Here is a 22,710-nt window from a genome sequence, read left to right on the forward strand (position 1 = left end):
TGTGTTCAGGAACAGAAGAGGGAGTGAAAGAGAAGTCACCCTAGGTGGGCTGCAGTGGGGACGCCAGGAAGCCTGGGGCAGGAGGTGACTAGGTGTGGGTGTCTGTCCACTGCCTTTCACAGAAGTCTCTGTCACAGCACACAAAGCAATGTGGCTTAACTACCTGTGTACAGCTCCCTCTCTGCCAAAGATGGGGCTTATTGATCTTTGTGTCCCCAGAGCCTAGTACAGTGTTCGGAACACAGCAGATGCTTGATAAGTATTGAGCGAGTGGTTGGATAAATGATTCTGGAAGGACCCCAGAATAAGATAAGTTGGTCCTGAAAATATAATTTCCTTACTTATAAAGTTTTCTTTAATCTCCACCCACCATGTCAACTGTGCCCTAGAATATAAGCTCTGTACAAGCAGAGTTCTCACTATTGATGTATACCAAGCCCCTTAAATAATACCAGGCACATAGTAGGTACTCAGTAATGTTTGTGGAATGAATGAATGAATGAAAAACTTCAGCCAACTTCCTAGCTGTGTCCTGGGGATTAAATGAGATAATCTTACATGCCTGGCATTTAAACCTCAGCATACATAGACGGTCACCACACAGAGCTGGCCCATCCTTGGACAGGGTCCACTTTACCCTCCCAGCTGCATGAGAAACCCAGCTTCCTCACTGACTCACTGGCCCTTCAGCCAGCCAGTCAGCCCATCAAGGGTCAGATGGTCCTGCAGGAAGCAGTCCTGGGACTGGAGTTGATCCTGCAGAGGAATGGGAAAAGTGTCCACTTGGACAGTCTGTCAGGATGTGCGTGAAGTCATTCCCCCTGGGCTGCAGAGGCAAGAGCCGGGTTAGCTGCCTTCCTCATTGCTGGGGTCCGGGGTCTCTGCCAAGGCCCATGGGAGTGGCTGCTGCATCTGTCAGCTGCATGGTTACCGGCCAGGGGACTGGCTCCTGGCCAAAGGGAACAGCAGCAGGGAGTGCTGAGGGTCCAAGGCTTTTGGTGATAAGGCCACCAAGATTCTGAAGCTCCCTGTCAAACAGCAGAGGTGGAAGATGGGTGGTGGTGAGGGTGGGATAAAGAGAAAAACATCTAAATCTCACCCGGATCCACATCCTCTGTGGACATCTGTGGTTGGTGTCCGAACCTTGCTGTTTAAAGTTTATCCCGTTTATTTGGATACTGAGACCTGGGTTCTGGGTTACTCCTGCTTCCTCTTCCTGAGATGCAGCCCACCAAGAAAGACGCTAAGAATTTAATGAGCACGGAGCTTTATAATCAGGAACACATTCCCGAGGTTAATAATTGACAGAGATTAGCAACTTCTCTTAAATTGCCTGAGACATTCAGATCCCCGGTGAGCACGGCCAAGATCTATTCCTGCCCTTGGTCTGCAATGGCATTCCCCCTTCCTCCTCCTCCAGACATCCAGACACATCACTCGGGGAGAGAATTACTCAGAAAAATATGGCAAGTCAACTTTGAAGCAAGTCCCTCTATGGTAGGCTTTTCCTTGGATGGCTTCCACTTCAGATTGCTTGGTGCTAGAGCTGAAAACATGGGGACCTTGACAGTTCACTGGTAGAATTCTCTCCTTCCATGCAGGAGACCTGGGTTTGATTCCCAGCCAGTGCATCTCATGCACAGATGCCAGCCATCTGTCATCAGTGGAGGCTTCTATGTTGCTATGATGCTGAACAGATTTCAGCAGTGCTTCCAGACTAAGATGGACGAGGAAGAAAGGCCTGGTGATCTACTTCTGAAAATTAACCAGTGAAAGCACTATGGATCAGAACAGTCCAATATGCAATTGATCACGGGGATAGCACAGAATGGGGCAGCGTTTCATTCCATTGTGCGTGGGTCGCCGTGAGTCAGGGACCTACTGGAAGGCAGCGAGCAACTCTAACAGAGCCGAAAGCTATCACTGTTGTCAGAGGAAAGGGTACTTTTTCAGAGGGAAACTTTGAGAAGCAGCAGAATGAGCTGGAAGTGTAAGGAGCGTGTGAGTCACCACCCCACTGGTATGTCTAGATGTTTTAGTGGCATCTTTACATTACCTGAGTCATGCCATTATATTATGTGCCTTTTTAGATTGAATGAAGCCTCTAGGTTTAAATGAGGTTTTATTCCTTCAGCCTCAGCGTATCGCCTGGCACAAAATAAAATAAAAACCAAACCGACCCCATTGTCATCTAGTCGATTCTGACCCATAGCAATGCCTTAGGACAGAGCAGAACTGCCCCATAAGGTTTCCAAGGAGCTGCTGGTAGATCTGAACGGCCCGCCTTTTGGTTAACAGCCTGAGCTCTTAACCACTGGGCCACCAGGGCTCCTGGCACAAAATAGGCCCTTCAGAAATTTGTGGAGTTAGTAACTGAATGTTGCAGGTCCCTAGGAACAGTAACGATGGTGAAACCTGGACTCGCATGATGATGTTTCGTGGCTGATAAAGACTGCCTCCACCTGCATTGTTTTATGTGATCCTTCAACAGCCCCATGGAGTGGGAACTGTTTTTCCACACCTTCCCACAGTGAATACTTTTGATAACTGTCCTATTTGAAACCTTCCCTTGCATCTCTGTGTTGTTGTTGTTGTTTTTCTTAGTTGCTGTCAAGTTGATTCCAGCTCAGGAAAACCCCATGTGTGCAGAGTAGAACTGTGCTCCGTAGGGTTTCCAAGGCTGTGAACTTCCAGAAGCAGTTCGCCGGGCCTGTCTTCCAAGGTGCCTCTGGGTGGGTTCAAACCACCACGTTTGCGCTACTCGAGGACTCCTTACCTCATTTTAACTAGCCTGATTACCTCCCAGAGAGCTGGACACATGTGGACGGGGGCAGCTCTTTCCCTCCCCTCTTTGAAGGCCGTTCTGCAGTAGTAAGCCTGTGCCGTTTTGAGTTAAGCGAGCTTGGAGCGTCTCCGCACCTGCAAACATTTCAGGATTCAGAAATGTCGCACTCTGTGCAGGAAAAAAACAAACCATCCAACTGTCTCCCACGCCAGCGTGGGGTTTATTTGTTTGGCGGGAACCAAGGTGCCGGCCTCATTTCAGTCTGGACGGCTTCTCGTTAGAGATCATACCATCACTGAACTCTGGCAGAAAAGTGAATTCCTGATAGATGTGGACATGCCATTACTGAACGGTCCCCACTGGACTGGATAAGTATGTGAATTTTACACTCATTTATTTATATAGAGAGAGTCCGACTGCTTAGCGCAGTGGTCTGCAAACCACAAACACATGTCACAGAAGTAGCCACAACCCTTCAGAGACCATTTGCAATAACTCCCCTGTCCAAACAGCTCCAGCTGCTGCGTGTCACACACCAGACTGTTTTCCAGCAGGGCTGGGGCTGTCCTGGCCGAGACCCAGGTTCCCGGCCGTGACCCAGGAACTGGCAGTTTTGAATTGAGCACCTATTTCCTTCTTAAGATAGCTTTTTCCAGATTCATGGCCTTCCGTTAGGTTCATCAGATACTATATTTTACTGAAAAAAAAAAAAAAAAAAAGCCTTTCTTTAGAATCAGCTCAGATGACCTTCATGCTTTCCTTCAGTGCTGAGACCCTGACTTGGCCCTGTCTCCTGCCTCACTCCCCTCTCCCTTGCGCTCAATTCAGAAGCTACGGAGTTTTTCTTCTTCATTCCTACCTGGCTGTAGTTAACAGCAGCAGCAGCTTGCCCCCACGACAACGCACTCAATCAAGGGCATTCTCTCCTACCCTTGCTTTTCAGAAATTAAGAAAAGATGGGGAGTGGTTGCATGTCCACTCCCTGCGAAGTCCTGACTGGGGCAGGAATGACCTCACAGGCCCCTCAGTGTGGTGTCCAGCATCCCAGGCCTGCCCAGATGGCCCGCTGCGGCACCTCTCCCAAAGGCTCTCCTCTGAGCATGCTGGTAGCTGTTTTTACCGAGGTGGAGGCATGTACACTTTGAGCACACGGGACTGGATGTTCCACTTTAAAGCAGCTTGCTATGGCTCTCGCTGTTCCTGGGTCCTTCTAACAGCCGTTTCCCTGCATTTCACGATGCACAGCGCACTCATTCTGCAGACAGCAACCCCTCTGAACTTGAGCAAAATCATTCGTCCCTTTCATCCATTGGAGTGGCTGTCGCAATTACTGTGCCATATTTATAATTTAGACATAGATTTGCTGCCTGCCTGTGGGTGATGCCCCCCTCCCTATGCTCAAACTTCAAAGGCAGAAATCTCAGAGACGTGGCTGGTATGCATTGGCTAATCCAAGGCCAGCAACTTAAAACAGAGTAAATGTTTCGACTGTAGACAGAATCTGTTGCTTCAGTCTATGTAGTCGGCCCTCCTCTGTTCGGTTCTAGGGGCGATCATTCATTCCTTCATTTGTTACTTTATTTAATCAGCCAATTAGTCAATGCGTGTCAGCAGATACAGAATAAGTACAGTTCATGGCACTTCACTGAGCTTCTAGGTGTGATGCTGACACTAACGACAACAACAATAACAACGTTTACTTATTCAGCTTTGTGCTTTGTGCTGTGCTTCGTGCTTCACGCTTCGCGTTTGCTCATTTAATCCTCACACACAAAATTATGATACTGTCATACAAATGAAGGAACCGAGGCCCAGAAGCTGTCACTCGTCCAAAGGTCCAAGCTTGATTCAGACAAGTCCTTCTGCCTTCAAATCCCAGGCTATTTGCATAGTGTTGAGCATCAACCCAGGTGAGGAAATAGGACGTATACAGGTGAAGCATTAGAAAACAGCACGGTAGGTGCCTAGTGGGGAAACGGAGAAGGAAGTGATTATTTTTGTTGCTGGAAGATGTTGGGGGTGGAGCTGTCCCATCAATGTCCAGGCCCAGGGCGACCATGATGTAGCATTGCTGGTGAAAGCCAGCGTGAGTCAAAACAAATGTGCTTTGGGCCTGGGCAGTGAGCAGGAGACTCAGCTCTTTAGGGAGAAATGTGGAAAATTTAAGCCAGAAATATCCCTGGGGCTATGTTGTCCTGTGTTGTGATACATATTTGGACGATTAAGTTATAAACACTCACAATGCCAAAAGAGAAGAGATGTGAGCACTGGACTCCCCTCCATGCACCCCCAGGTTCAGCTGCCTGCAGAGGAGGGCGCTTCGGTGCTAGCAGAGCTGCTTGTCATTCAGTTCCCCTCGGCCAGCTTCCTCAGTTCCCGGGAAAGGAAGCCAGGGTTCCTGTTCCTATGTGGATGCCTTCCTTTACGCATAACTGCATTTGGGCTTTATTCTCCCTATCTTTGCAGCAATAATTCAAACAGGTTCTGATGTAGCACCTACTGAGGATACCATGCCACGGACAAAGTAGTCCAGACTGAAATATTCTCATTCCTTGTACCTCACCTAGAAAGGCATCATGCAAAAGGGTTGGTCACAAACATACTCTTTTTTTTTTTTAATTGTGAGTTAGGTGAAAGTTTGGAGAGTGAATTAGTTTCTCACAAAATAGTTAATACACAAATTGTTTTGTGACATTCGTTGCCAACCCAACGATGTGTCAACACTCTCCCCTTCTCCACTCCAGGTTCCCTGTTTGCATTTGTCCAGTTTTCCTGTCCAACGGGTTTTTATAGACCTGTCTAATCATTGGCTAAAGGGAGAACCTCAGGAGTGACTTCAGTACTGACTTAAAAGATTGTCCAGAGGCCATACTCTCTGGGTTTCTCCAGTCTCTGTCAGACCAGCAAGCCTGGTCTTTTGTGTGTATGTGTGTGTGAATTTGAATTTTATTCTACCTTTTTCTTCAGCTATGTCCAGGACCCTCTTTTGTGATCCCTGCCAGAGCAGTCAGTGGTGATAACCGGGCACCATCTAGTTGTTCTGGGCTCAGTAAGGCGGAGGTTGTGGTAGTTGTGGTCCATTAGTCCTTTGGACTAATCTTTGCTTGTGTCTTTGGTTTTCTTCATTCCCCTTTGCTCCAGCCGGGATGGGACCAGTAGATAATATCTTAGATGGCTGCTCAAAGGCTTTTAAGACTCCAGCTGCTGCTTACCGCAGTTGGATGTAGATCATAGTCTGTATGGACTATGTCATGACAGTTGAGCTAGATATCCCCTGAGACCATGATCCCCAACCCTCAGATCAGTAGTTTGGTCTCTCAGGGTGTTTGGATATGTCTGTGAAGCTTCTGTGACTTTGCCCTGGCCAAGTGGACTTCTCAATGATTTGACTGTCGGGAAGGGACATCCTCTATTTACCTCGATGTAGAATGTAGGCCAACATCAGCACATCAGTTCCACAAACGCTGAGTTCCTCCCCCATGCCCACTGCTGATCTGGGTCATAAAACCCAAATTACCAGTTGCTGTTCAGTCAGTTCCGACTCATGGTGACCCCATGTTTGTCAGAGTAAAACTGCGCTCCTTAGGGTTTTCAGTGGCTGACTTTTTTGGAAGTGGATCACCAGGCCTTTCTTCCAAGGTGCCTCTGGGTGGACTCAAACAGCCAACCTTTCAGTTAGCAGCCAAGCACATTAACTGTTTATACCACTTTGTACCACTAAGGAACTTCCATCCAGATCATAAAAGGTACATATGATGCAAAAACCTCAATATATTGGTCATCATCATGAAACAAGAGGTTATATAGTATTCTATTTTTTAAATAAAATGCTAAATATGTGATGCTGACAAATAATAGGACATCAGAATAAGATAATGAAAATAAGGTGATAATTGGGTAGTAGAGATAATAGGAGCAAAACAGAATTAAGAAATGGGATCATCCAGAAGCAGCTTTTCAAGATGTTGTTTGAGCTTGAGCTTAGCTCTTAATAATTTAGAAAACATTCTCATTCTATTGTTATTAAGAAACAAAAACCTCAAGTATCCTATTCTGGTTTGTTAACATACAAATGCTGAGTTTTTTTTTCCAGTTTTTATGGTAGAGAGCCTGCATGTGTGCTTCTCTGGTATTCCCATAAAGTAGGATGAGGTTGAGGATGTGACACTTGTTGACTTGGGACATGAAAGCTTCCTCTCAGAGACAAGGTCCAGTTGTCCATGGCACACCAGTCGCGGCACACATCCAGCAACATAGGTCTCCAGGATGACTCTCGGTAAACCACTTGTCCTAATTTCTGGCAAGAGTTCCTGGGTGATGCAAACAGTTAACACGCTTGGCTGCTAAATGAACAGTTGGAAGTTCGAGTCCACCCAGAAGCACCTCGGAAGGAAGGCATGTTGGTCTGCTTCCAAAAATCAGCCATTGAAAACCCTGTGGAGCGCGGTTCTACTCTGACGCACACGGGGTCGTTACGAGTCAGAATCAACTCAATTGCAACTGGTTGAATTGCTGGCTCGTCAGACAATTGTAACAAACAGATCCCAGAGCTATGAAATTTGGCTTTTGGGGCAACCACTTAGTAATCAATAGGGCTTATGCGAGACGAGTTTTCGCTAAATCTTAAACTGAGTCACTTTCTGTTGAGAAATAGATTAAAATACCATTGCCTTTAATGATTAAAAACCTAATCTGTTCTCAGGTAGACCTCTGATGGTGAGTAAAATTGGCCTCCGCATGTAACTAGACTGTATCTGTATTCTTCTTTTTAAAATGAATGTGGTGGCACATGTCAGGGCTTGGCTCTGTGCTCCCTTATCCTCATCACAAAGGAGCTAGGACATCGATCAGCAGCCCAGTCTGTGCGATTGTATTGGTCAGCAAACATTTATTGAGAGTCTAGTTGGATCTGTTGATAATTTCTGTGTTTTAAGAATCTTAGGTGAGAAAATCCTATGTCAATCTTAAAAATTTATTTAATTCGAATGGGCCTTTTTCAGCTTATAACTAAGATATTACTTAAAGTTGTTCCATCTTGTTCAACCTCATTTGACCCAAAGAGTTGTACCAGTGGTTCTATGTTATCGTTCTCACTTAGCTTTGGAAATTATCTATCTATCTGCCTATCTGTCTTGCCTGTGGAAGAAAGAAAAAGGATTGTGAAGTGAGAAGTTTCCCCCGAATAGCCACTCATCCAAAAGTGGAAAGAGGAATGGATACAGAGAGAGAAAGAAAGGGAGAGTAGTTTTTTGAAAAGGAATTAATAAGGCTCAGGATAAATGAGCTTAAATAATAGACTCATTTGAATAAATCGAATAAAGTCACCTTCCTGATCTGCCCTACCCTTCACTGTGCCAAGCTGAAGGCTCGTTTGATTGTTTTAATTGGTCTAGGAATGTGTGGTAGAGCTCAGTATGAAAAGTGTTTTGCCAAAAAGCTGCCCGAAGTGGCCTAGTAATTTCACAAGGAGCTACACCCACACTGAAACCTCCCCATCCACCCTCAGAAAGTCCAGGGGCCTGGGGTGTGAAACCCTGGTTGTTCTGCTCCCTCCTAGTCTCTTTGTTTCCTGGCAAGTTCCTAGGCCCTTACCTCAGTGTCTAGTTCTGAAAGTTTAAATTCTGTTGTCTCTGAGGAACTCTTACTAGGAGCTTTCACTTATTGTGACTTTTTTTTTTTTGGTCATATCATCAAGATGTCAGTGGAGACACATCTATCTAGTTCTAAGACACAGAATCCTGGGCCATATTGAACAGCAGTTTTTGCTAAGGATGGTATTTGGGACATTCACTGTCTGTCAATGAATGGGGTCATTTCTGCCCGTATATTTTTGGTTTCACAAAGTAAAGGTGATTTCCATCAACATCCAACCTCTCCCTCCGTCCCCCTTAATCTAGGGTTCAATAAAACACTATAAACTTGATGTCATGGTTTTATACCACAAACAAATCAACAACAAAAAACAAACAAACAAAACAAAAACTTGACTGGGACCCAGATAGACATGTACCACACCTTCTCAAGAATGTTCTGGAAATGCCCTGAATAGCAATCCTCCACAGAGAGGCTTCACAACACAAACTGTCCAACTGGGCAAGGGCCTGTGTCTGGTTACCACCAAAAATGAAGAATAGAGAATGCTAGTAAAGGAGAGCATTGGATAACTCTTCCCCCTTTGAAGTTTAAAGTTGCCTGATGTTTTAAAGAAATGCAATTCTTTCCCTCTCTATTTCAAATGTGTTTAACTGGCTAGGTAATCTGAGGGCAGATCAGAGTGGTGAAGAAAACTTAGAAAATAAAAACCTAGCCTGACTGTTTCTAAATAGATTTGCTGATTGCATTTAGCCTACTGCAGCACTGCCATGTGTAGATGCTGTCTTAGCAGAAATAGAAATGTTTGCTCCTTAGCTTTTTTATACTGTCTCCAAAGATGGCTTAAAAAGTTATGGAAAATGTTTTGCACTCTCTGAAAAGGAAAACGCACCCCAGCCCAATCTTTTGCAATCCTATTTACATTATTCATGTTCTCAGCAAACTCCTCTTTCTTCTCTGGATAAGTAGATCACAAACCAATGGGAGCCCAAGTGAGGCCCTAAACCAAAACCAAACCAAACCCAGTGCCGTCTAGTTGATTCCGATTCATAGCGACCCTACTAGGTCCAATTATGAGATATTTCTCTGACTTTTCACTTGAAAGAGGAAGTCCTGGCTCTTGGTCTCTTTAGAAACACAAAATGGATTTCGGAACTTTTTTCCCTTCATGGGCCTTATTTCCTTTCATGGCCACATTAAGCAAAAACAGAGGCAGCTCACTCTGGTTGGACTTGGCACCCCAATATAGCATAACCATGTCTTAAGGAAAGGTAGAGATGCATGATACTGAAAAAGGAACACTTACAGATCAAGAGAGTGAGGTTTTAGTCCAGGGTTCTAGCTAACTCCAGGTGTTCTTGAGCTATCCATTGATTTCCCTTAAATCCTCCATTGAGCCCTTACAGTTTAAAAATCTATCATTTCTAGATTTTATGACAATCTTTACAATAAAAGAAAGATTATTCAGTCTTCATAGGGGAAGATCTTTCTATTATCAATACATAATGACTTGGTGAACCCAAATTAGATAAAACTGCATTCGTTAAGTAGTTGTTTTCAGAGCAGCCTGGGGGATTCAGTTTAAAACTTCGGGAAACCTTTTTGGTCCTCAAAAGGACTATTTTGATTCTGAAGGTCCTCAGTGCCTTATGGAAACCATGGAATTTTGGGAAGAGCTAGATGGGTAGATTTACTCCAGGATGGATCACCATGGACCTACTCATTGGGAGGCCCAGGACTGACTATAACCTCCGAGGAGAAAGAAGGAAGGAAGAGGAGAAGAAAGAATAAACAAAATAGCTCCTAACGTTTCAGTACCTACCACATACCAGTATATTACACGTATTTGTGTTAGTCCCAACAATAAACCTGTAACGTCTTGGGCTGGGTTCTCTAGAGCAGCAAAACCAGTGGAGCACACACATAAATAGATAGAGAGGAATTTGTTTCAAGGAAATGGCTCATGCGATTGTGGAGGCTGGCAGGCTAGAGGCTTCTCCTGACTCACGTGTTTGCAGGGGCTGACAAACCCAAACTCTGCAGCTCAGTCAGTAGGCTGCTGGCCGACAGGGTTGCAGGAGCTGGTGAATCCAAAATCTTCTATAGATCAGTAAATTGAGATTATGTGACTCTCAAGGTCATTTATTTATTCAGCGGACACTTCCTATGTCCCTATTACTGTTTCAGGTGCCAGAGAAACAATAGCAAAGGGTAGATCCCTTCCCTTACAGAGCTCACATTTTCCTTATAATATTTTTCAAACACTTTTTTGATCATGATGTACAGTAAGAAATAGATTTTAAACTACCACATGATATGTACATTATATAAACACACTTTGTTTATACACACACACAAATTTAGCCTTCTTGCATGCAACACATTCTGATTTCTTTTTTCTTCTTTTTTAAAGCTAGATGTAATGAATTAAATTGATTTCATGATCCACTAATGGGTCATAATTCACAGTCTGAAAACACCATTGTAGTTGATTTCAGCGGAATGAGGCTAATACTGATATTGACTTTAATCAATATTTTCCTCAAGGCCTGGGAATTATCTGCACCTTTTTCAGTGCGGAGTTTAACAGCAGGAAAAAGGTGAGAAGCTGGAGGAGAGCTGTCAGTCTTTTCACAGCCTGGAATGGTGGAGGCCATATAACCCCAGTTTGGGTCTCCCAAGACGTTCAAACTTTCCCTCTGCTACATTCATGTTTCCTGGTTGCTCCCTGCAGTCATAAGGTGTTTTATCTTCATCCTCTAATGCTTTGTTCTCTCCATATAGGCTGACAACAGAGTACCCAGGCCACTATGGTGAGGAGATAGACATGGTTTCCTACAATTATGATTATTATATCCGAGGAGCAGCGACCACTTTCTCTGCAGTGGAAAGGTACGTCTTTCTCATGGGTGTGGGCTTAAAGGATCCAGAGACTAACTCCACGTATGGAATTTTGATCTCAGGTTCCCTAATTTATTTTTCTATTTGGTCTGGAACTAACTTGGGGTTTGGCAACAACGGGAAGCGAAGGGGAGTGAGCAGGTCTCATGAGCCCACCTCACGGAGCAGTCACCCCTGGAGATGAGGATGGACCTTAGGCCTGCTCCAGAGCAGAGAATCCTAAATGTGGTGTCCCATCATGCTCTAAGCTCATCCCCTCACTCATTTCCAAGAGCGCTTTGTCCTCAGAAAGAGAAGACAAGAACTTTCTCTGGTCTCCTGGCCCTGTGTGACCCCCACTTTGGGTTGTAGGAGGGGAGAGAGAAAAGAAGGGGAGGAGGCTGGGGAGAAGGAACCCATAAAACTTACTAACCATATTTAGGAGCGAAACGGGAGAATTTAAATTATCTAAAAAATAAACAGCATCAGCTCTTTTCCTTCCCTTTTCTTCGCAACCAGCTCCCAATCCTATCTCAGGTACAAAACAGTAAGAGAAAACAAGGGTTCCACCTGTCGGTGTAGAGAAAGGCCTGGGTAAGTACAGGTGTTAGAGGCTGGCTTGGCCTACTTTTTGTCAGGTGGCAATCACTTCACACTGCAAATGAATTCTTGAAAAGTTATAGAGAATGTCTTGCCGGCCGAGTAGGATTTACACCAGCTCGTTAGATAGTGGAACGGGGTGAACTTGAGGGAGCCTGGTCGTTGGTGCACAACGTCTTTCCATACGAAATGCCATCTTACTCAGTGGGAGCTAATGTATTTAATATGGCCTAGAATTTAAAAACAGCACTAAATAGCCTCGAAGTGCATCTCCACGAAGAATCCGTGTGAGGGTTAAGGCGAGGCAGCTAGTGCGGTGCCGGCCTTATTGGAGGTGCGCAGTGACCAGTTGTTAGAGCCATTGTTGTCATGGCTGTTATCATTATTAAACAAGGCGAGGACGCAGGTGGGCCATGCAGAGAAGGCACTCAGTGTGTTTTTTCTTCAGTGAATGAGTAAAGAACATATACTTGCCCTTAGCGAAGAGCATTCCTTGAAATGTAGCCACACCACGTTATTCAAAATTGAGCAACCCTGTGCACCCCCACCCCCATCCTGCCCTCTGCAACAGATACGCAGTCCAATTCCTGCTGTGCAAAATGGCAGGCAGTTTCTTTTCCATGTTAAGAGATATTAGAGTTGTTTCCCCTCACTTCATTTCTCTGTAATGGTGCTTTCTGAAGGGAAACATATAGTGCATAATGCAGAACTTACCTCTTGGTAAATACTCAGTAAAGAAAGAATACATGAGCAAACGGGGAAAAAAAAATAAAACAGTTGCTGTCAAGCTGATTCTGACACATGACAACGAGTGTGTCAGCAGAACTCCGTTGGATTTTCATTGGCTGAAGCTTTAACTGTCTGCCTCACCCAGGGAGGGCCTATTTAGAAAAGGGCTCTTAAGAATGAAATGGAGACCATGTTAAATAAATTTCTCCAAGCTGTTAACCTGTATGCCCTCGGGGCACCTCGGGGAGGGAGCAGTGGTGAACTGAGCCCTAGTGATGAGCAGGGATCTCCACACCCATCACCTAGTCACCTGAACAGGGTGAGGAGGTGTCCAGGACTCCTGACCTCCCAGCTGATGGTCTGTCAGGTGTCTTCTAAAAGCAAAGTGAAGTTTGGTGTCCCTTTAGTTCCTGCATCCTCCAACTGTCCTTCGTTGCTTTTCCCCCAGCAGGCGTCCTTCCTTTGGTGTCTTTTCTCGCTGACATTAGCTTTCTGACTCTCTCCCCACAGGGATCGCCAGTGGAAGTTCATAATGTGCCGGATGACTGACTATGACTGTGAATTTGCAAACGTTTAGGTTTGCCTCGAATCAAACCTGGGTGAAGAAAAAGGGGGCAGGGGACCTGAAGGTGTCCATATATGTTCGCAGCAGTTGGGACACCTATAGCTGTTTCTGCTGCTCTCTTTTCCTCTCCCTGAGCTGGTAGCTGCAATGCCAGCTTCCTGGGCCTTCCTGATTAGTATTTCACTTATAATAAAATCCACAATTAAACCATGTTTCTCACTTTCAACACGTTCCATAGCAACCATTGTATATGACTGACAATGGCTTCCTTGCACATCACATATCCGGGGTGAATGCCCACAGCTAGGGAAAAGCCTGGCTCCAGGAGCGCCTATCACAACTTTGCTCCTCCCTTCATGGCAAAATGAGCTGCAAGTAGGCCTGATGCTGAGCTGTGCCTTTGAAAAGTGTCAGTGTGGTGGGGCACAGGGCCAGAGCCTGGAGAGGGGTGCCTCTAGGTTCTCCAGAGCTGTATCTGTTAAATGAAACCCAGAGTCTTCACCAAGGGCAGCTCCCCTGCCTTGAGGGGACATGCTTCTATATCCCCCTCCACACGAGGCTTACATGCTTAGAAGTTCAAGTGCGGACCTCTGTGGTCTAGCAACAAGGGCTATGGGAGGTGCAACGTGGAGGTGGAAGTGTTTGGAAGCAGAGCTGAGAGGATTGGAAGAATTTCCTCAATCAGAGAAAGAATCTTCATAAACCCAGTAATGAAAATGTGTGCCGGAGCCAGAGGAGCCTGTGAGAATCAGTCTCAAGTAGGATAAAAAGAAGAAAGAAGAGAAAGGATCAGAGCACCGAGCTCAGATTGGGAGCTTGGAGAGAAGAGAGTGCTAGGTTGCTCCGGGCAGCAGAGAAGGGGGTTTGGTTGCCACCTGGAGAAATGCCTAGGACTCCTAGGAAGGCTGGCATATGCCCTGTAGCCATAAGGAGCTACTGGCAAACTCAACCTGGATTGGTCCTGACTGGCTGGGTAGGGAAGACTGCCCTGGGATTCCAGTTTCCTTCTATGTGTAGCTTAGGGGTGTTTTGGAAAAAAGTACACTCTCTTTCTTCATCCTGTGATTTCTCTGTTCGCAACCCTTTGTACTCTCTTCATCATAAAAAGAATAAAAATATCGACATTTATTATGCTGCAAATGTTAAGGGTCAGTTGTTGCTCTTTACCTTTGCCCTTTCCAATTATTCATCCATTCATTTAGAAAATAGAGCTGAACTTTGCGATCTGTGCCATGCACTGTGCAAAACACCAGGGGTACATTGATGACAATGACAGAGTGTGGTTGGGAAATCATATGATTAAAACATATAGTGCTAAGTGCTTTGATGAAGGACTGAACAAAGGAGGGAAACTCAGTTCTTTGCATTTGAGGCTATCTGGGTTTTTTTCTTAACATCCTTCAGCCCTCTTCCACCACCATGTCACATGAACTATTAATTACAGGAATCCCCTGTTCCCTTTATCCACATGGCTTACTTTTGTTTTCTGGTCTACCTGCCCTTCCCTCCTCCTCTTATCCAGTGGACCCCACTTGGCAAAGCCACACAGCTCATCTGCCTTGTTATCCATCCCATCTACCCGGTCAAGATGGTGAATATATTTTCCACTGTGAGAGCCCAGCGTTTTGATGGGGAAAGCGGAGACAAGGGTATCCTCCTTTGCTTTAAAATTTTGATTTTGCTTTATTTCCTCTACATCATTGTTTCCATCTGTCTGGCAATTTTAATTTACAACAAGAGTCTTCACCGTGCTATTTTTCACAAAGGGATACATTGATATTTTAGCAGTTGCAGAGCTGGTTCACCACAGCAGCCAGGAAGTGGCCTTTTTGTGTGGAGCACAGCTGGAATGAAGACAAGCAATCCTGATTGGCTGACTTGGTAGCCTTGAGGAAATGAAAGGCTGGTGAGAGGCTGTCAGAGGGCAAGGGGGTAGGGTGGGTGGGGGTGGAGAGGCCTGCTGCTGGGAGAAGCAGTCCAGGAGACTGCAAAAGAACACAAGTCAAGAACAATGATAAAGTAATTCAGTAAGGGATGTCTGGGCCAATGGATGAAGCTGGGTGGTGCAGTGGTTAAGCACTTGTCTGCTAACCAGAAGATCAGTGGCTTGAACCCACCAGCCACTCCACAGGACAAAGATGTGGTAGTCTGCTTTCATAAAGATTTACAGCCTTGTAAACCCTAGGGGCTTTTGACACCCTATGGGACTACTACCGTGTCCTATAGGATCTCTATGAGTCAGTATCAACTTGATGGCGATGGGTTTATTTGTTTGTTTGTTTGTTTTGGGGGAAGGGCGTCAAATGGGATAGAGAAGTTTTTAGTGAGGAAAAAACTATTCTTTGCATATAGGCCAAGGACAATGACAGTAAAGAGAGTATCAACTTGGTTTATGCTTTATATTATGTATCAGTCAGTAAGAACTAAATGTCAGGGTGAGGACTAAATCCCAAGCGCTCTCTGTGCTTTTATGACTCAAATCTGTTTTTCTACTAACCTGCTCCACAACTTTGGATAAGCCATTTCCCCTCTCTAGGTTTGATCTCAAAAATGAGAACATTTGTCTAGGTAATCGTTGCAGCTTCTTGCAATTCCATGAACACTAACATCTGCCCTGAATTATTCGTAAGGGGCTTTGTCAAGGTGAAGGACCCTGGGACTGGGCTGAAGACCCGGGTCTTAGCCCGGACTGATAGAGAGTGCGTGTGTGATACTAGGCAAGTCCCCAAGCCACAGCTTCCTCGTCACCCAGTACAGACAGACAGGAATTCCTTTCCCGATATCTTTGCCAGATGGTAGCCGCAAAAAGATGAGATCATGGGCAGAAAAGACAGGACACCTGGCTCACAGGGCCTGCAGTCTAAAGGGGCGAGACGAGGAAGGCAGACTGCTGCAGAATGTGCTCCAGCACCACGGGGCTGCTGCCAGCATTAAATGTGCATTGCTTAGGTCTTGCACTTAAGTACCCAAGAAACATAGTAAGAGGAATGGCGGTATTCATAGGATATGTTAGAAATGAAGTTAATCAGCTAAGATGGATTATAAGCATAGGTCGATAAAGAGAAAATTTACGAAAGAGGCGGGAGTTAAATTTGGCTTTCATCCATTCATTTATTCCTTTGTTCAGTCACTAAATCAACAAATGATTAAGTGCTTATTTTGCGTTAATCAATAAATTACTGAGTGCTTTTTGGAAACCCTGGTGGTGTAGTGGTTAACAGCTATGGCTGTTAACCAAAAGGTCGACAGTTCAAATTCACCAGGTGTGCCTTGGAAACCCCATGGGGCAGTTCTACTCTGTCCTATAGGTTCGCTGTGAGTCGGAATAGACTCGATGGCAATGGGATTTTTTTTTTTTAATTGTATGCCAACCACTGAGCTAGCCACAGTCCCTGCATCCCAGGGAGTCATCAACTAAGAGTCAGACAGGTAAATAAGCCATCGCAGCACAATCTGGTAGGTATGTGACAGGTATAATTTCAGTAGAAGGTGATGATCGGTTAGGATGGGGAAGGAGATGGTGGTATTCCAAGCAGTCGAAACAATATTATCAAAGGCATAAAAGGATATGTTGGTTTCAGGAAGGTTTCCCAGGTAACACAAGGTGGTCTGGGAGGCCCAACAGGAAATTCAAATAGCCTAAGGAGGGATTGGTAGCTCACATGAGCACGATGCCATTTCACTATTTTTACATTTTAATTGTAATTCACTGTATCTATCTGGAGGTCACACTTTAGCTGGAGCCTCCTGGCCTTAAAAATCTATGGGGGATTCCATGAGTCCCTCAGTTCTATGCCTGGGGAAGTCCTCCTTCTGTCCTGCATCTTCGTGCACAAAGCAGCTTGACTACCAAAAGAGTCAACACTGTTTTGAGTTCCTTCAGAAAATTCTATCCTCACGAAAGCATCAGTAAATGCACAAACTCAGAAAAAGAACTTAAAAATCCACATTGGACGTTTCCGTTCTTTTAAGTTTTTTTGTCGTTGTTGTTTTTCACATGCAATCAGTTGTTTCCCTGTCTCTGGGCGGTCACCCATGTGGCCTCCAGCCTACTTGGCTCTCTTCTCCTCTTCCTGAACTCTTCTCCCCCTATTACTCAGGGACGGTGCTGCTCAATGGAGCCTGCTCCCAAACTTTTGTGCACATCAAGGACAGTAATAGAAGAGAGGCCATGTCACCAGCAGCATGCACTCACCTTATAAAGTCTCGATCAACTTTCATGAAGCGACTTTTGTTACTGTTAAGGAGTGGTACCTAAACCAGGTTACCACCCTGGTGTCTGGAATTGGTGAGGCCAGGTAAACAGGACCTTTTACAAAACAGTACCTAAACCTACGTGGGTGTGTTGTCCTTTACACGTTAACATGTTGGATCTTTTTTTACTCAACTTACTCTTTTGTAAACAAGGGTAAGAAAACACACTCACCTCTAAAGTCATCATAAGGGATAATAATAATATGTTCATACATGGCTCAGACTTCCATGGGGCTCGTAGCTTTTCACAGACTGGAACATCCATTAGCTCACAGAAACTGAAAACCGACTAAACCTCCACATTAGCTTTAAAACATTTATTAGATGCCACCCTGCAAGTGTTTAAAACACCTACTCAGGCACTGGAAATCTCCCAGTGTGCCACTTCCTTCTTCTCTTTGCCCTAACAAAGGCCCTATGGACTGGAAGGGGCCCAGTTGTCAGTGTGAATGTGTGCGTATGTACCTGTATCAGTGAAAAATGTTGAAGAGAAATATTCCAGAACGTACTCTGGATGGTAACTTTCCTGTTTACTTCTTTGTTCTTAATTCTTTTCTGCCTTTCCCAACTTTTAAAAACAATTACCATTGATTATGTTTATAAACAGAAAAGAAAAGTAATTTTAATTTCACGGAACAAAAATGGCTACCAGCTGCCAAGCAGCTCAGCTCCGGAATGGTGTTCTAGCTGAAAAGTGAGCATATGGTGACTTCATGGAAAGAGAGATTGTAGAGCCAGACCCTTTCATCTAACGGCCGCCTAGTGGGTTATAATTTCATATGCAGAATTACCTGCTCTTTCCAACATCTCTCACCATCCCCAGAGACAAGGGAACAGATGTTCGGCCTGTCATATGGCCAGCGAGAAACGAGTCCATGAAACAGTACCTGGAGATCTGCCTTTCCACCCCCTCCACTCACTGGAGAAGTCTGACTTGTAAGCTCCACTCGAAACCTTCCCTGAGCCACTCCACCCGCCCCCCAAGACCAGTTAGAGTGCTCGGCTGCTAACCCAAAGGTTGTCAGTTCAAACCCACCAGCCATTCAGCAGGAGAAAGATGTGACAGTCTGCTTCCATAAAGATTTACAGCCTTGGAAACCCTATGGGGCAGTTCTACTCTGTCCTACAGGGTAGCTGTGAGTTGGAATTGACTCGACAGCAGTGGGTTTGTTTTTTGTTTTGTTTGGTTTGGTGCGGGGGTGGCTGTTGGATGATGTATCCAAAGCAAGCAAGTCAGGCAATAGTCTGTTCTGATCCATAGGGTTTCACTGGCTAATTTTCAGAAGTAGATTGCTAGGCCTTTCTTCCAAATTTGGCTTAGTCTGAAAGCTCCGGTGAAACCTGTCCACCGTACGTGACCCTGCTGGTATTTGAAATGCTGGCCACATAGCTTCCAGCATCACCGCAACACACAAGCCACCACAGTATGACAAACTGATAGAGGTGTTCACAGTAGTCACTACACGCTCAGAAAGTATTAGGTCATCCTACTGCAAAACTGAATGCGAATTTTGGTGTTTTTATTACCAACGAACCTGTATTGAAATCAACATCTAAGCAAAATTAGCACAGTACTAGGTACTTGGTAGACACAAGTTAAATCCTTGTTGACTAGCCCCGAGCAGACTGGGGACTAAGGGACAGAGCTTTAGTTGGTAAAATAGGTGTAAGCCTATATTAATTTGGATACTGTTGTTAAGTCTTAACCTGGCATGTGAGTTCTAGGGGGCATGGATTTTTGTCTGATGTATCCCCTGCATCTAGAAGAAAGACTGACCCAGAGTAGGTATTCAACAAATATTTCACAAATAAGTAAATGTAGAGGCCCAAGATAAACCCAAACACGGTGTCTTAGTCATCTAGTGCTGCCGTAACAGAAATACCACAAGTGGGTGGCTTTAACAAAGAGAAGTTTATTTTCTCACAGTAAAGTAGGCTGAAAGTCCAAATTCAGGAGGGCATCAGCTTCAGGGGAAGCCTTTCTCTCTCTATTGGCTCTGAAAGAAGGTCCTTTTCCTCAATCTTCCCCTGGTAGAGGAGCCTGCTCTGCTCCTTGTGCTGCTTTCTTGGTGGTATGAGGTCCCCAACTCTCTGTTTCCCTTTCTTTTTAACTCTTGAGAGATAAAAGTGGTGCAGGCCATACCCCAGGAAACTCCCTTTACCTTGGATCAAGGAGGTGACCTGAGTAAGGGTGGTGTTATAATCCCCGCCCTAATCCTCTCAATATAAAATTACAATCACAAAATGGAGGACAACCACACAGTACTGGGAATCATGGTCTAACCAAGTTGATGCACACATTTTTGGGGGGACATAATTCAATCCATGACACATAGCTTATGACTTCATAACCCTTTCATTACCACTGGTATAATGGTATATGAGCTACTTTTTATGCCTCTGGACCTCTTAAAGCCAAAACCAAACCTGTTGCTGTTGAGTCAATTCTGACTCATAGCGAACTTATATGGCAGAGTAGAACCGCCCCACAGAGTTTCCAAGGAACAGCTGGTGGATTCAAACTGCCAACTTTCGGTTAGCAGCTGATCTCTTAGTAATACGTTATTCCAGTTCTAATGCATTTAGCATCAAGGTGAGTCCCTCTGGAAGTGCGCAAAGCTCAGTAGACCAGATTTAGAGCCTCACTGTTGCGTAGGTTGAGCATTCTGTTAGGTGGTGCTACCTGGATGTGTTAGTCTTATAAACTTTTGCCTTTTTTCCTTCATTTCTGTGAGATGAGGCTTGCAAGTATAATTATGGCTTCCCTGTGTGATAGGGAGCCCTGAAGTGTTTTTTTTTTTGTCTTGTTTTTTCTGTGTCATATTTGGAAAACCAAAGGTTCTCCATGCAACTTAATGGAAAGGCACCCACAATAAATTTTCTGTTTAATTCTTCTTGGTATATTGTCCTACTACCACAGATCAATGGCCTCAAAGTGCCACTAGCCTCACTGGTGGATTGTATTCCTAGTCCATATTTCTCCAAATCCATATTACCAACCAAAAACATAAACACATTGGATGGTGAGCATGTATTCCCACACTGAAAACACCTGCTGTCAAAAAAATCAAAATGCGTCAACTAAAGGGATAAATATAGGTTTTACGTCCCTCTTTTTTTTTTTTATAGGGTCACTGTGAGTCAGAACCAACTCGACAACAATGGGTTGGGTTTGGTTTTTCTCTTGGTACTCCCACTGAGTTTACATGCTCATTCCAATCAAGTCCCAGTAACTTTATACTGTCTGCAGAGGTAGGAAGATGACAATGGGCCAGTGAAATAGAAGAGATTAGGAGAGGTAGAAAAGAGAAGGACATTTATGCCAGTAGTAGCAGAGACTGTCTGAGCAAATATGGGAGCGAGGCTGCTTAGGTGTGCTTCAGGACGGTGAACAGGGTCACAGCGCCAGGAGACCCTTGGTGCTCACGGATCCACTTCTCACAGCTGGAGCCCACTGGGGCAAGTGGCTTACTCAAAGACACCCTATGAGTAAGTGCCAGAGCCAGGTCTAGAACTCAGGACTCTGACAGGCACTGTCCAGTGGTTTAGTGAGGCAAAGGGCAAGGGAGCTAGCCTGCATTGTGACCCTTGCACTCCATGCTCTACCTGCTTTCCCACTGAATGCTTGGCAGGTAGTCTGGAGAAGAACGCTTACTGCCATTTTATAGGTTGGGTCCAGCATTTCTGAAATAGTAGGTAACTTGCCTAAGGCCACACAGCTAGTGGAATTTGAACTCAAGCCTGGCTGTTTTTAAAGCCCAGGTTTCCTCTGCAATGTCAGCCTAAAGTCAAGGGTTCCCACTGGGAATACAAAAGTTAAAGTTTCTACCCTCTGCATTTACAGTTCCATAGTTAAATATTGCACCAAGTGAAGGAATTATTCTTAGGTTTATTCCGGTCTTTTAAAGATTACCTTTGGAGAGAGAGATGATAATGTAAGGTCAGCTGGAGATTGTTGTGAGAGGCCTGAAATGCCAGGCGAGTGATCGGAAAAATCATCGTGTTGCTATTCTACTTTTTCGTATTAACATAGATCTTACTCATTGTAATAAAATCAGGCACAGATTCAACATCTCCTACATTTACAATAGCTCTTCTTGTCTGCTTTCTGAAACAATTCCTAAATAACAAACCCTCAGTTCCATAAACTCAATCTAACCCAACTAAGCAGACTTGCTCTGACAACCAAGACTGTATTGCTTTTGCTTGGTCCCTTGGGCTCCACAATTATTTCAGTACTGCATCAGGGACACAGCCTTGCCCATCTTTGCTATGTATGCGCTGAGTATCTTCCTACCTAGTTAATCAGCATGTTCAATACATGCTACTGTTTTCTTCAGTTGACCGAACCCTAGGATACTTGGTCCATTAGCAGAAATGTGCTGGGCTGATATCAGAGCTCTAGCCCAACTCATCTCATGAGGCTATTTTCCAACGTTAGCTCAGAGCGTGAAGGTCACCTGCACCATAAACCAATTCATCACTGGAGTTTGGTAGTTATAATAGATTCAATAGACATATAAATTATTTTTCATTAAACTCCCAGTGAAAGAATTTGAACACCTAATCTAAGAAATTGGAATAACATAGCTCGGCTCTATTTAACCGAAAAAACCCAAACCTATTGCCATTGAGTCAATTCTGACTCATAGCAACCCTATAGGACAGAGTAGAACCAACCACCCTATAGAGTTTCCAAGGAGCACCTGGTGGATTCGAACTCTCACCCTTTTGGTTAGAAGCTGTATCACTTAACCACTATATCACCAGGGTTTCCTCAGCTCTATTAGACATTGTAAAGATTCCATTTGCTAAGCAAAAAATTTTTTTCCTTTTAATTTAAACCTGGAAGACAGCTACCTGGCCAACCAACTGCAAGAGATCCATATTTGTACCCACTCCAAAGAAAAGTAATCCAACACATTGCAGAAATCATTGAACAACATTATTTATATCACACACAAGTAAAATTTTGCTGAACATCATTCAAAAGCTATTGCAGCAGTACATTGACAGGCAACTGGCAGAAATTCAAGCCAGATTCAGAAGAAAACATGGAACAAGAGACATCATTGCTGATGTCAGATGGATCCTGGCTGAAAGCAGAGAATACCGGAAGGATGTTTACCTGTGTTTTGTTGACTATGCAAAGGCATTCGACTGTGTGGATCATAACAAATTATGGTTAATGCTGTGAAGAGTGAGAATTCCAGGCCACTTAATTGTTCTCATGAGGAACCTATACTTAGACCAAGAGGCAGTTGTTCAAACAGAACAAGGGGATACGGCATGGTTTAAAGTCAGG

General features: G+C 44.6%; 1 protein-coding gene across 1 annotated transcript in view; it reads left to right on the forward strand.

Annotated features, from left to right (window-relative positions):
* DPT (dermatopontin) overlaps positions 1-14,284 on the forward strand; it is a 30,960-nt gene extending 16,676 nt beyond the window's left edge. The window contains exons 3-4 of the mRNA XM_049881313.1: positions 11,162-11,269; positions 13,097-14,284. Of these exons, the coding sequence (XP_049737270.1) occupies positions 11,162-11,269; positions 13,097-13,163 (175 nt within the window). The 3' untranslated portion in view covers positions 13,164-14,284. The remainder of the gene's footprint in view (positions 1-11,161; positions 11,270-13,096) is intronic.
* The last annotated feature ends 8,426 nt before the right edge of the window (positions 14,285-22,710 follow it).

Source organism: Elephas maximus, chromosome 3 (genome assembly GCF_024166365.1).
Source record: "Elephas maximus indicus isolate mEleMax1 chromosome 3, mEleMax1 primary haplotype, whole genome shotgun sequence".
Classification (NCBI taxonomy): domain Eukaryota; kingdom Metazoa; phylum Chordata; class Mammalia; order Proboscidea; family Elephantidae; genus Elephas; species Elephas maximus.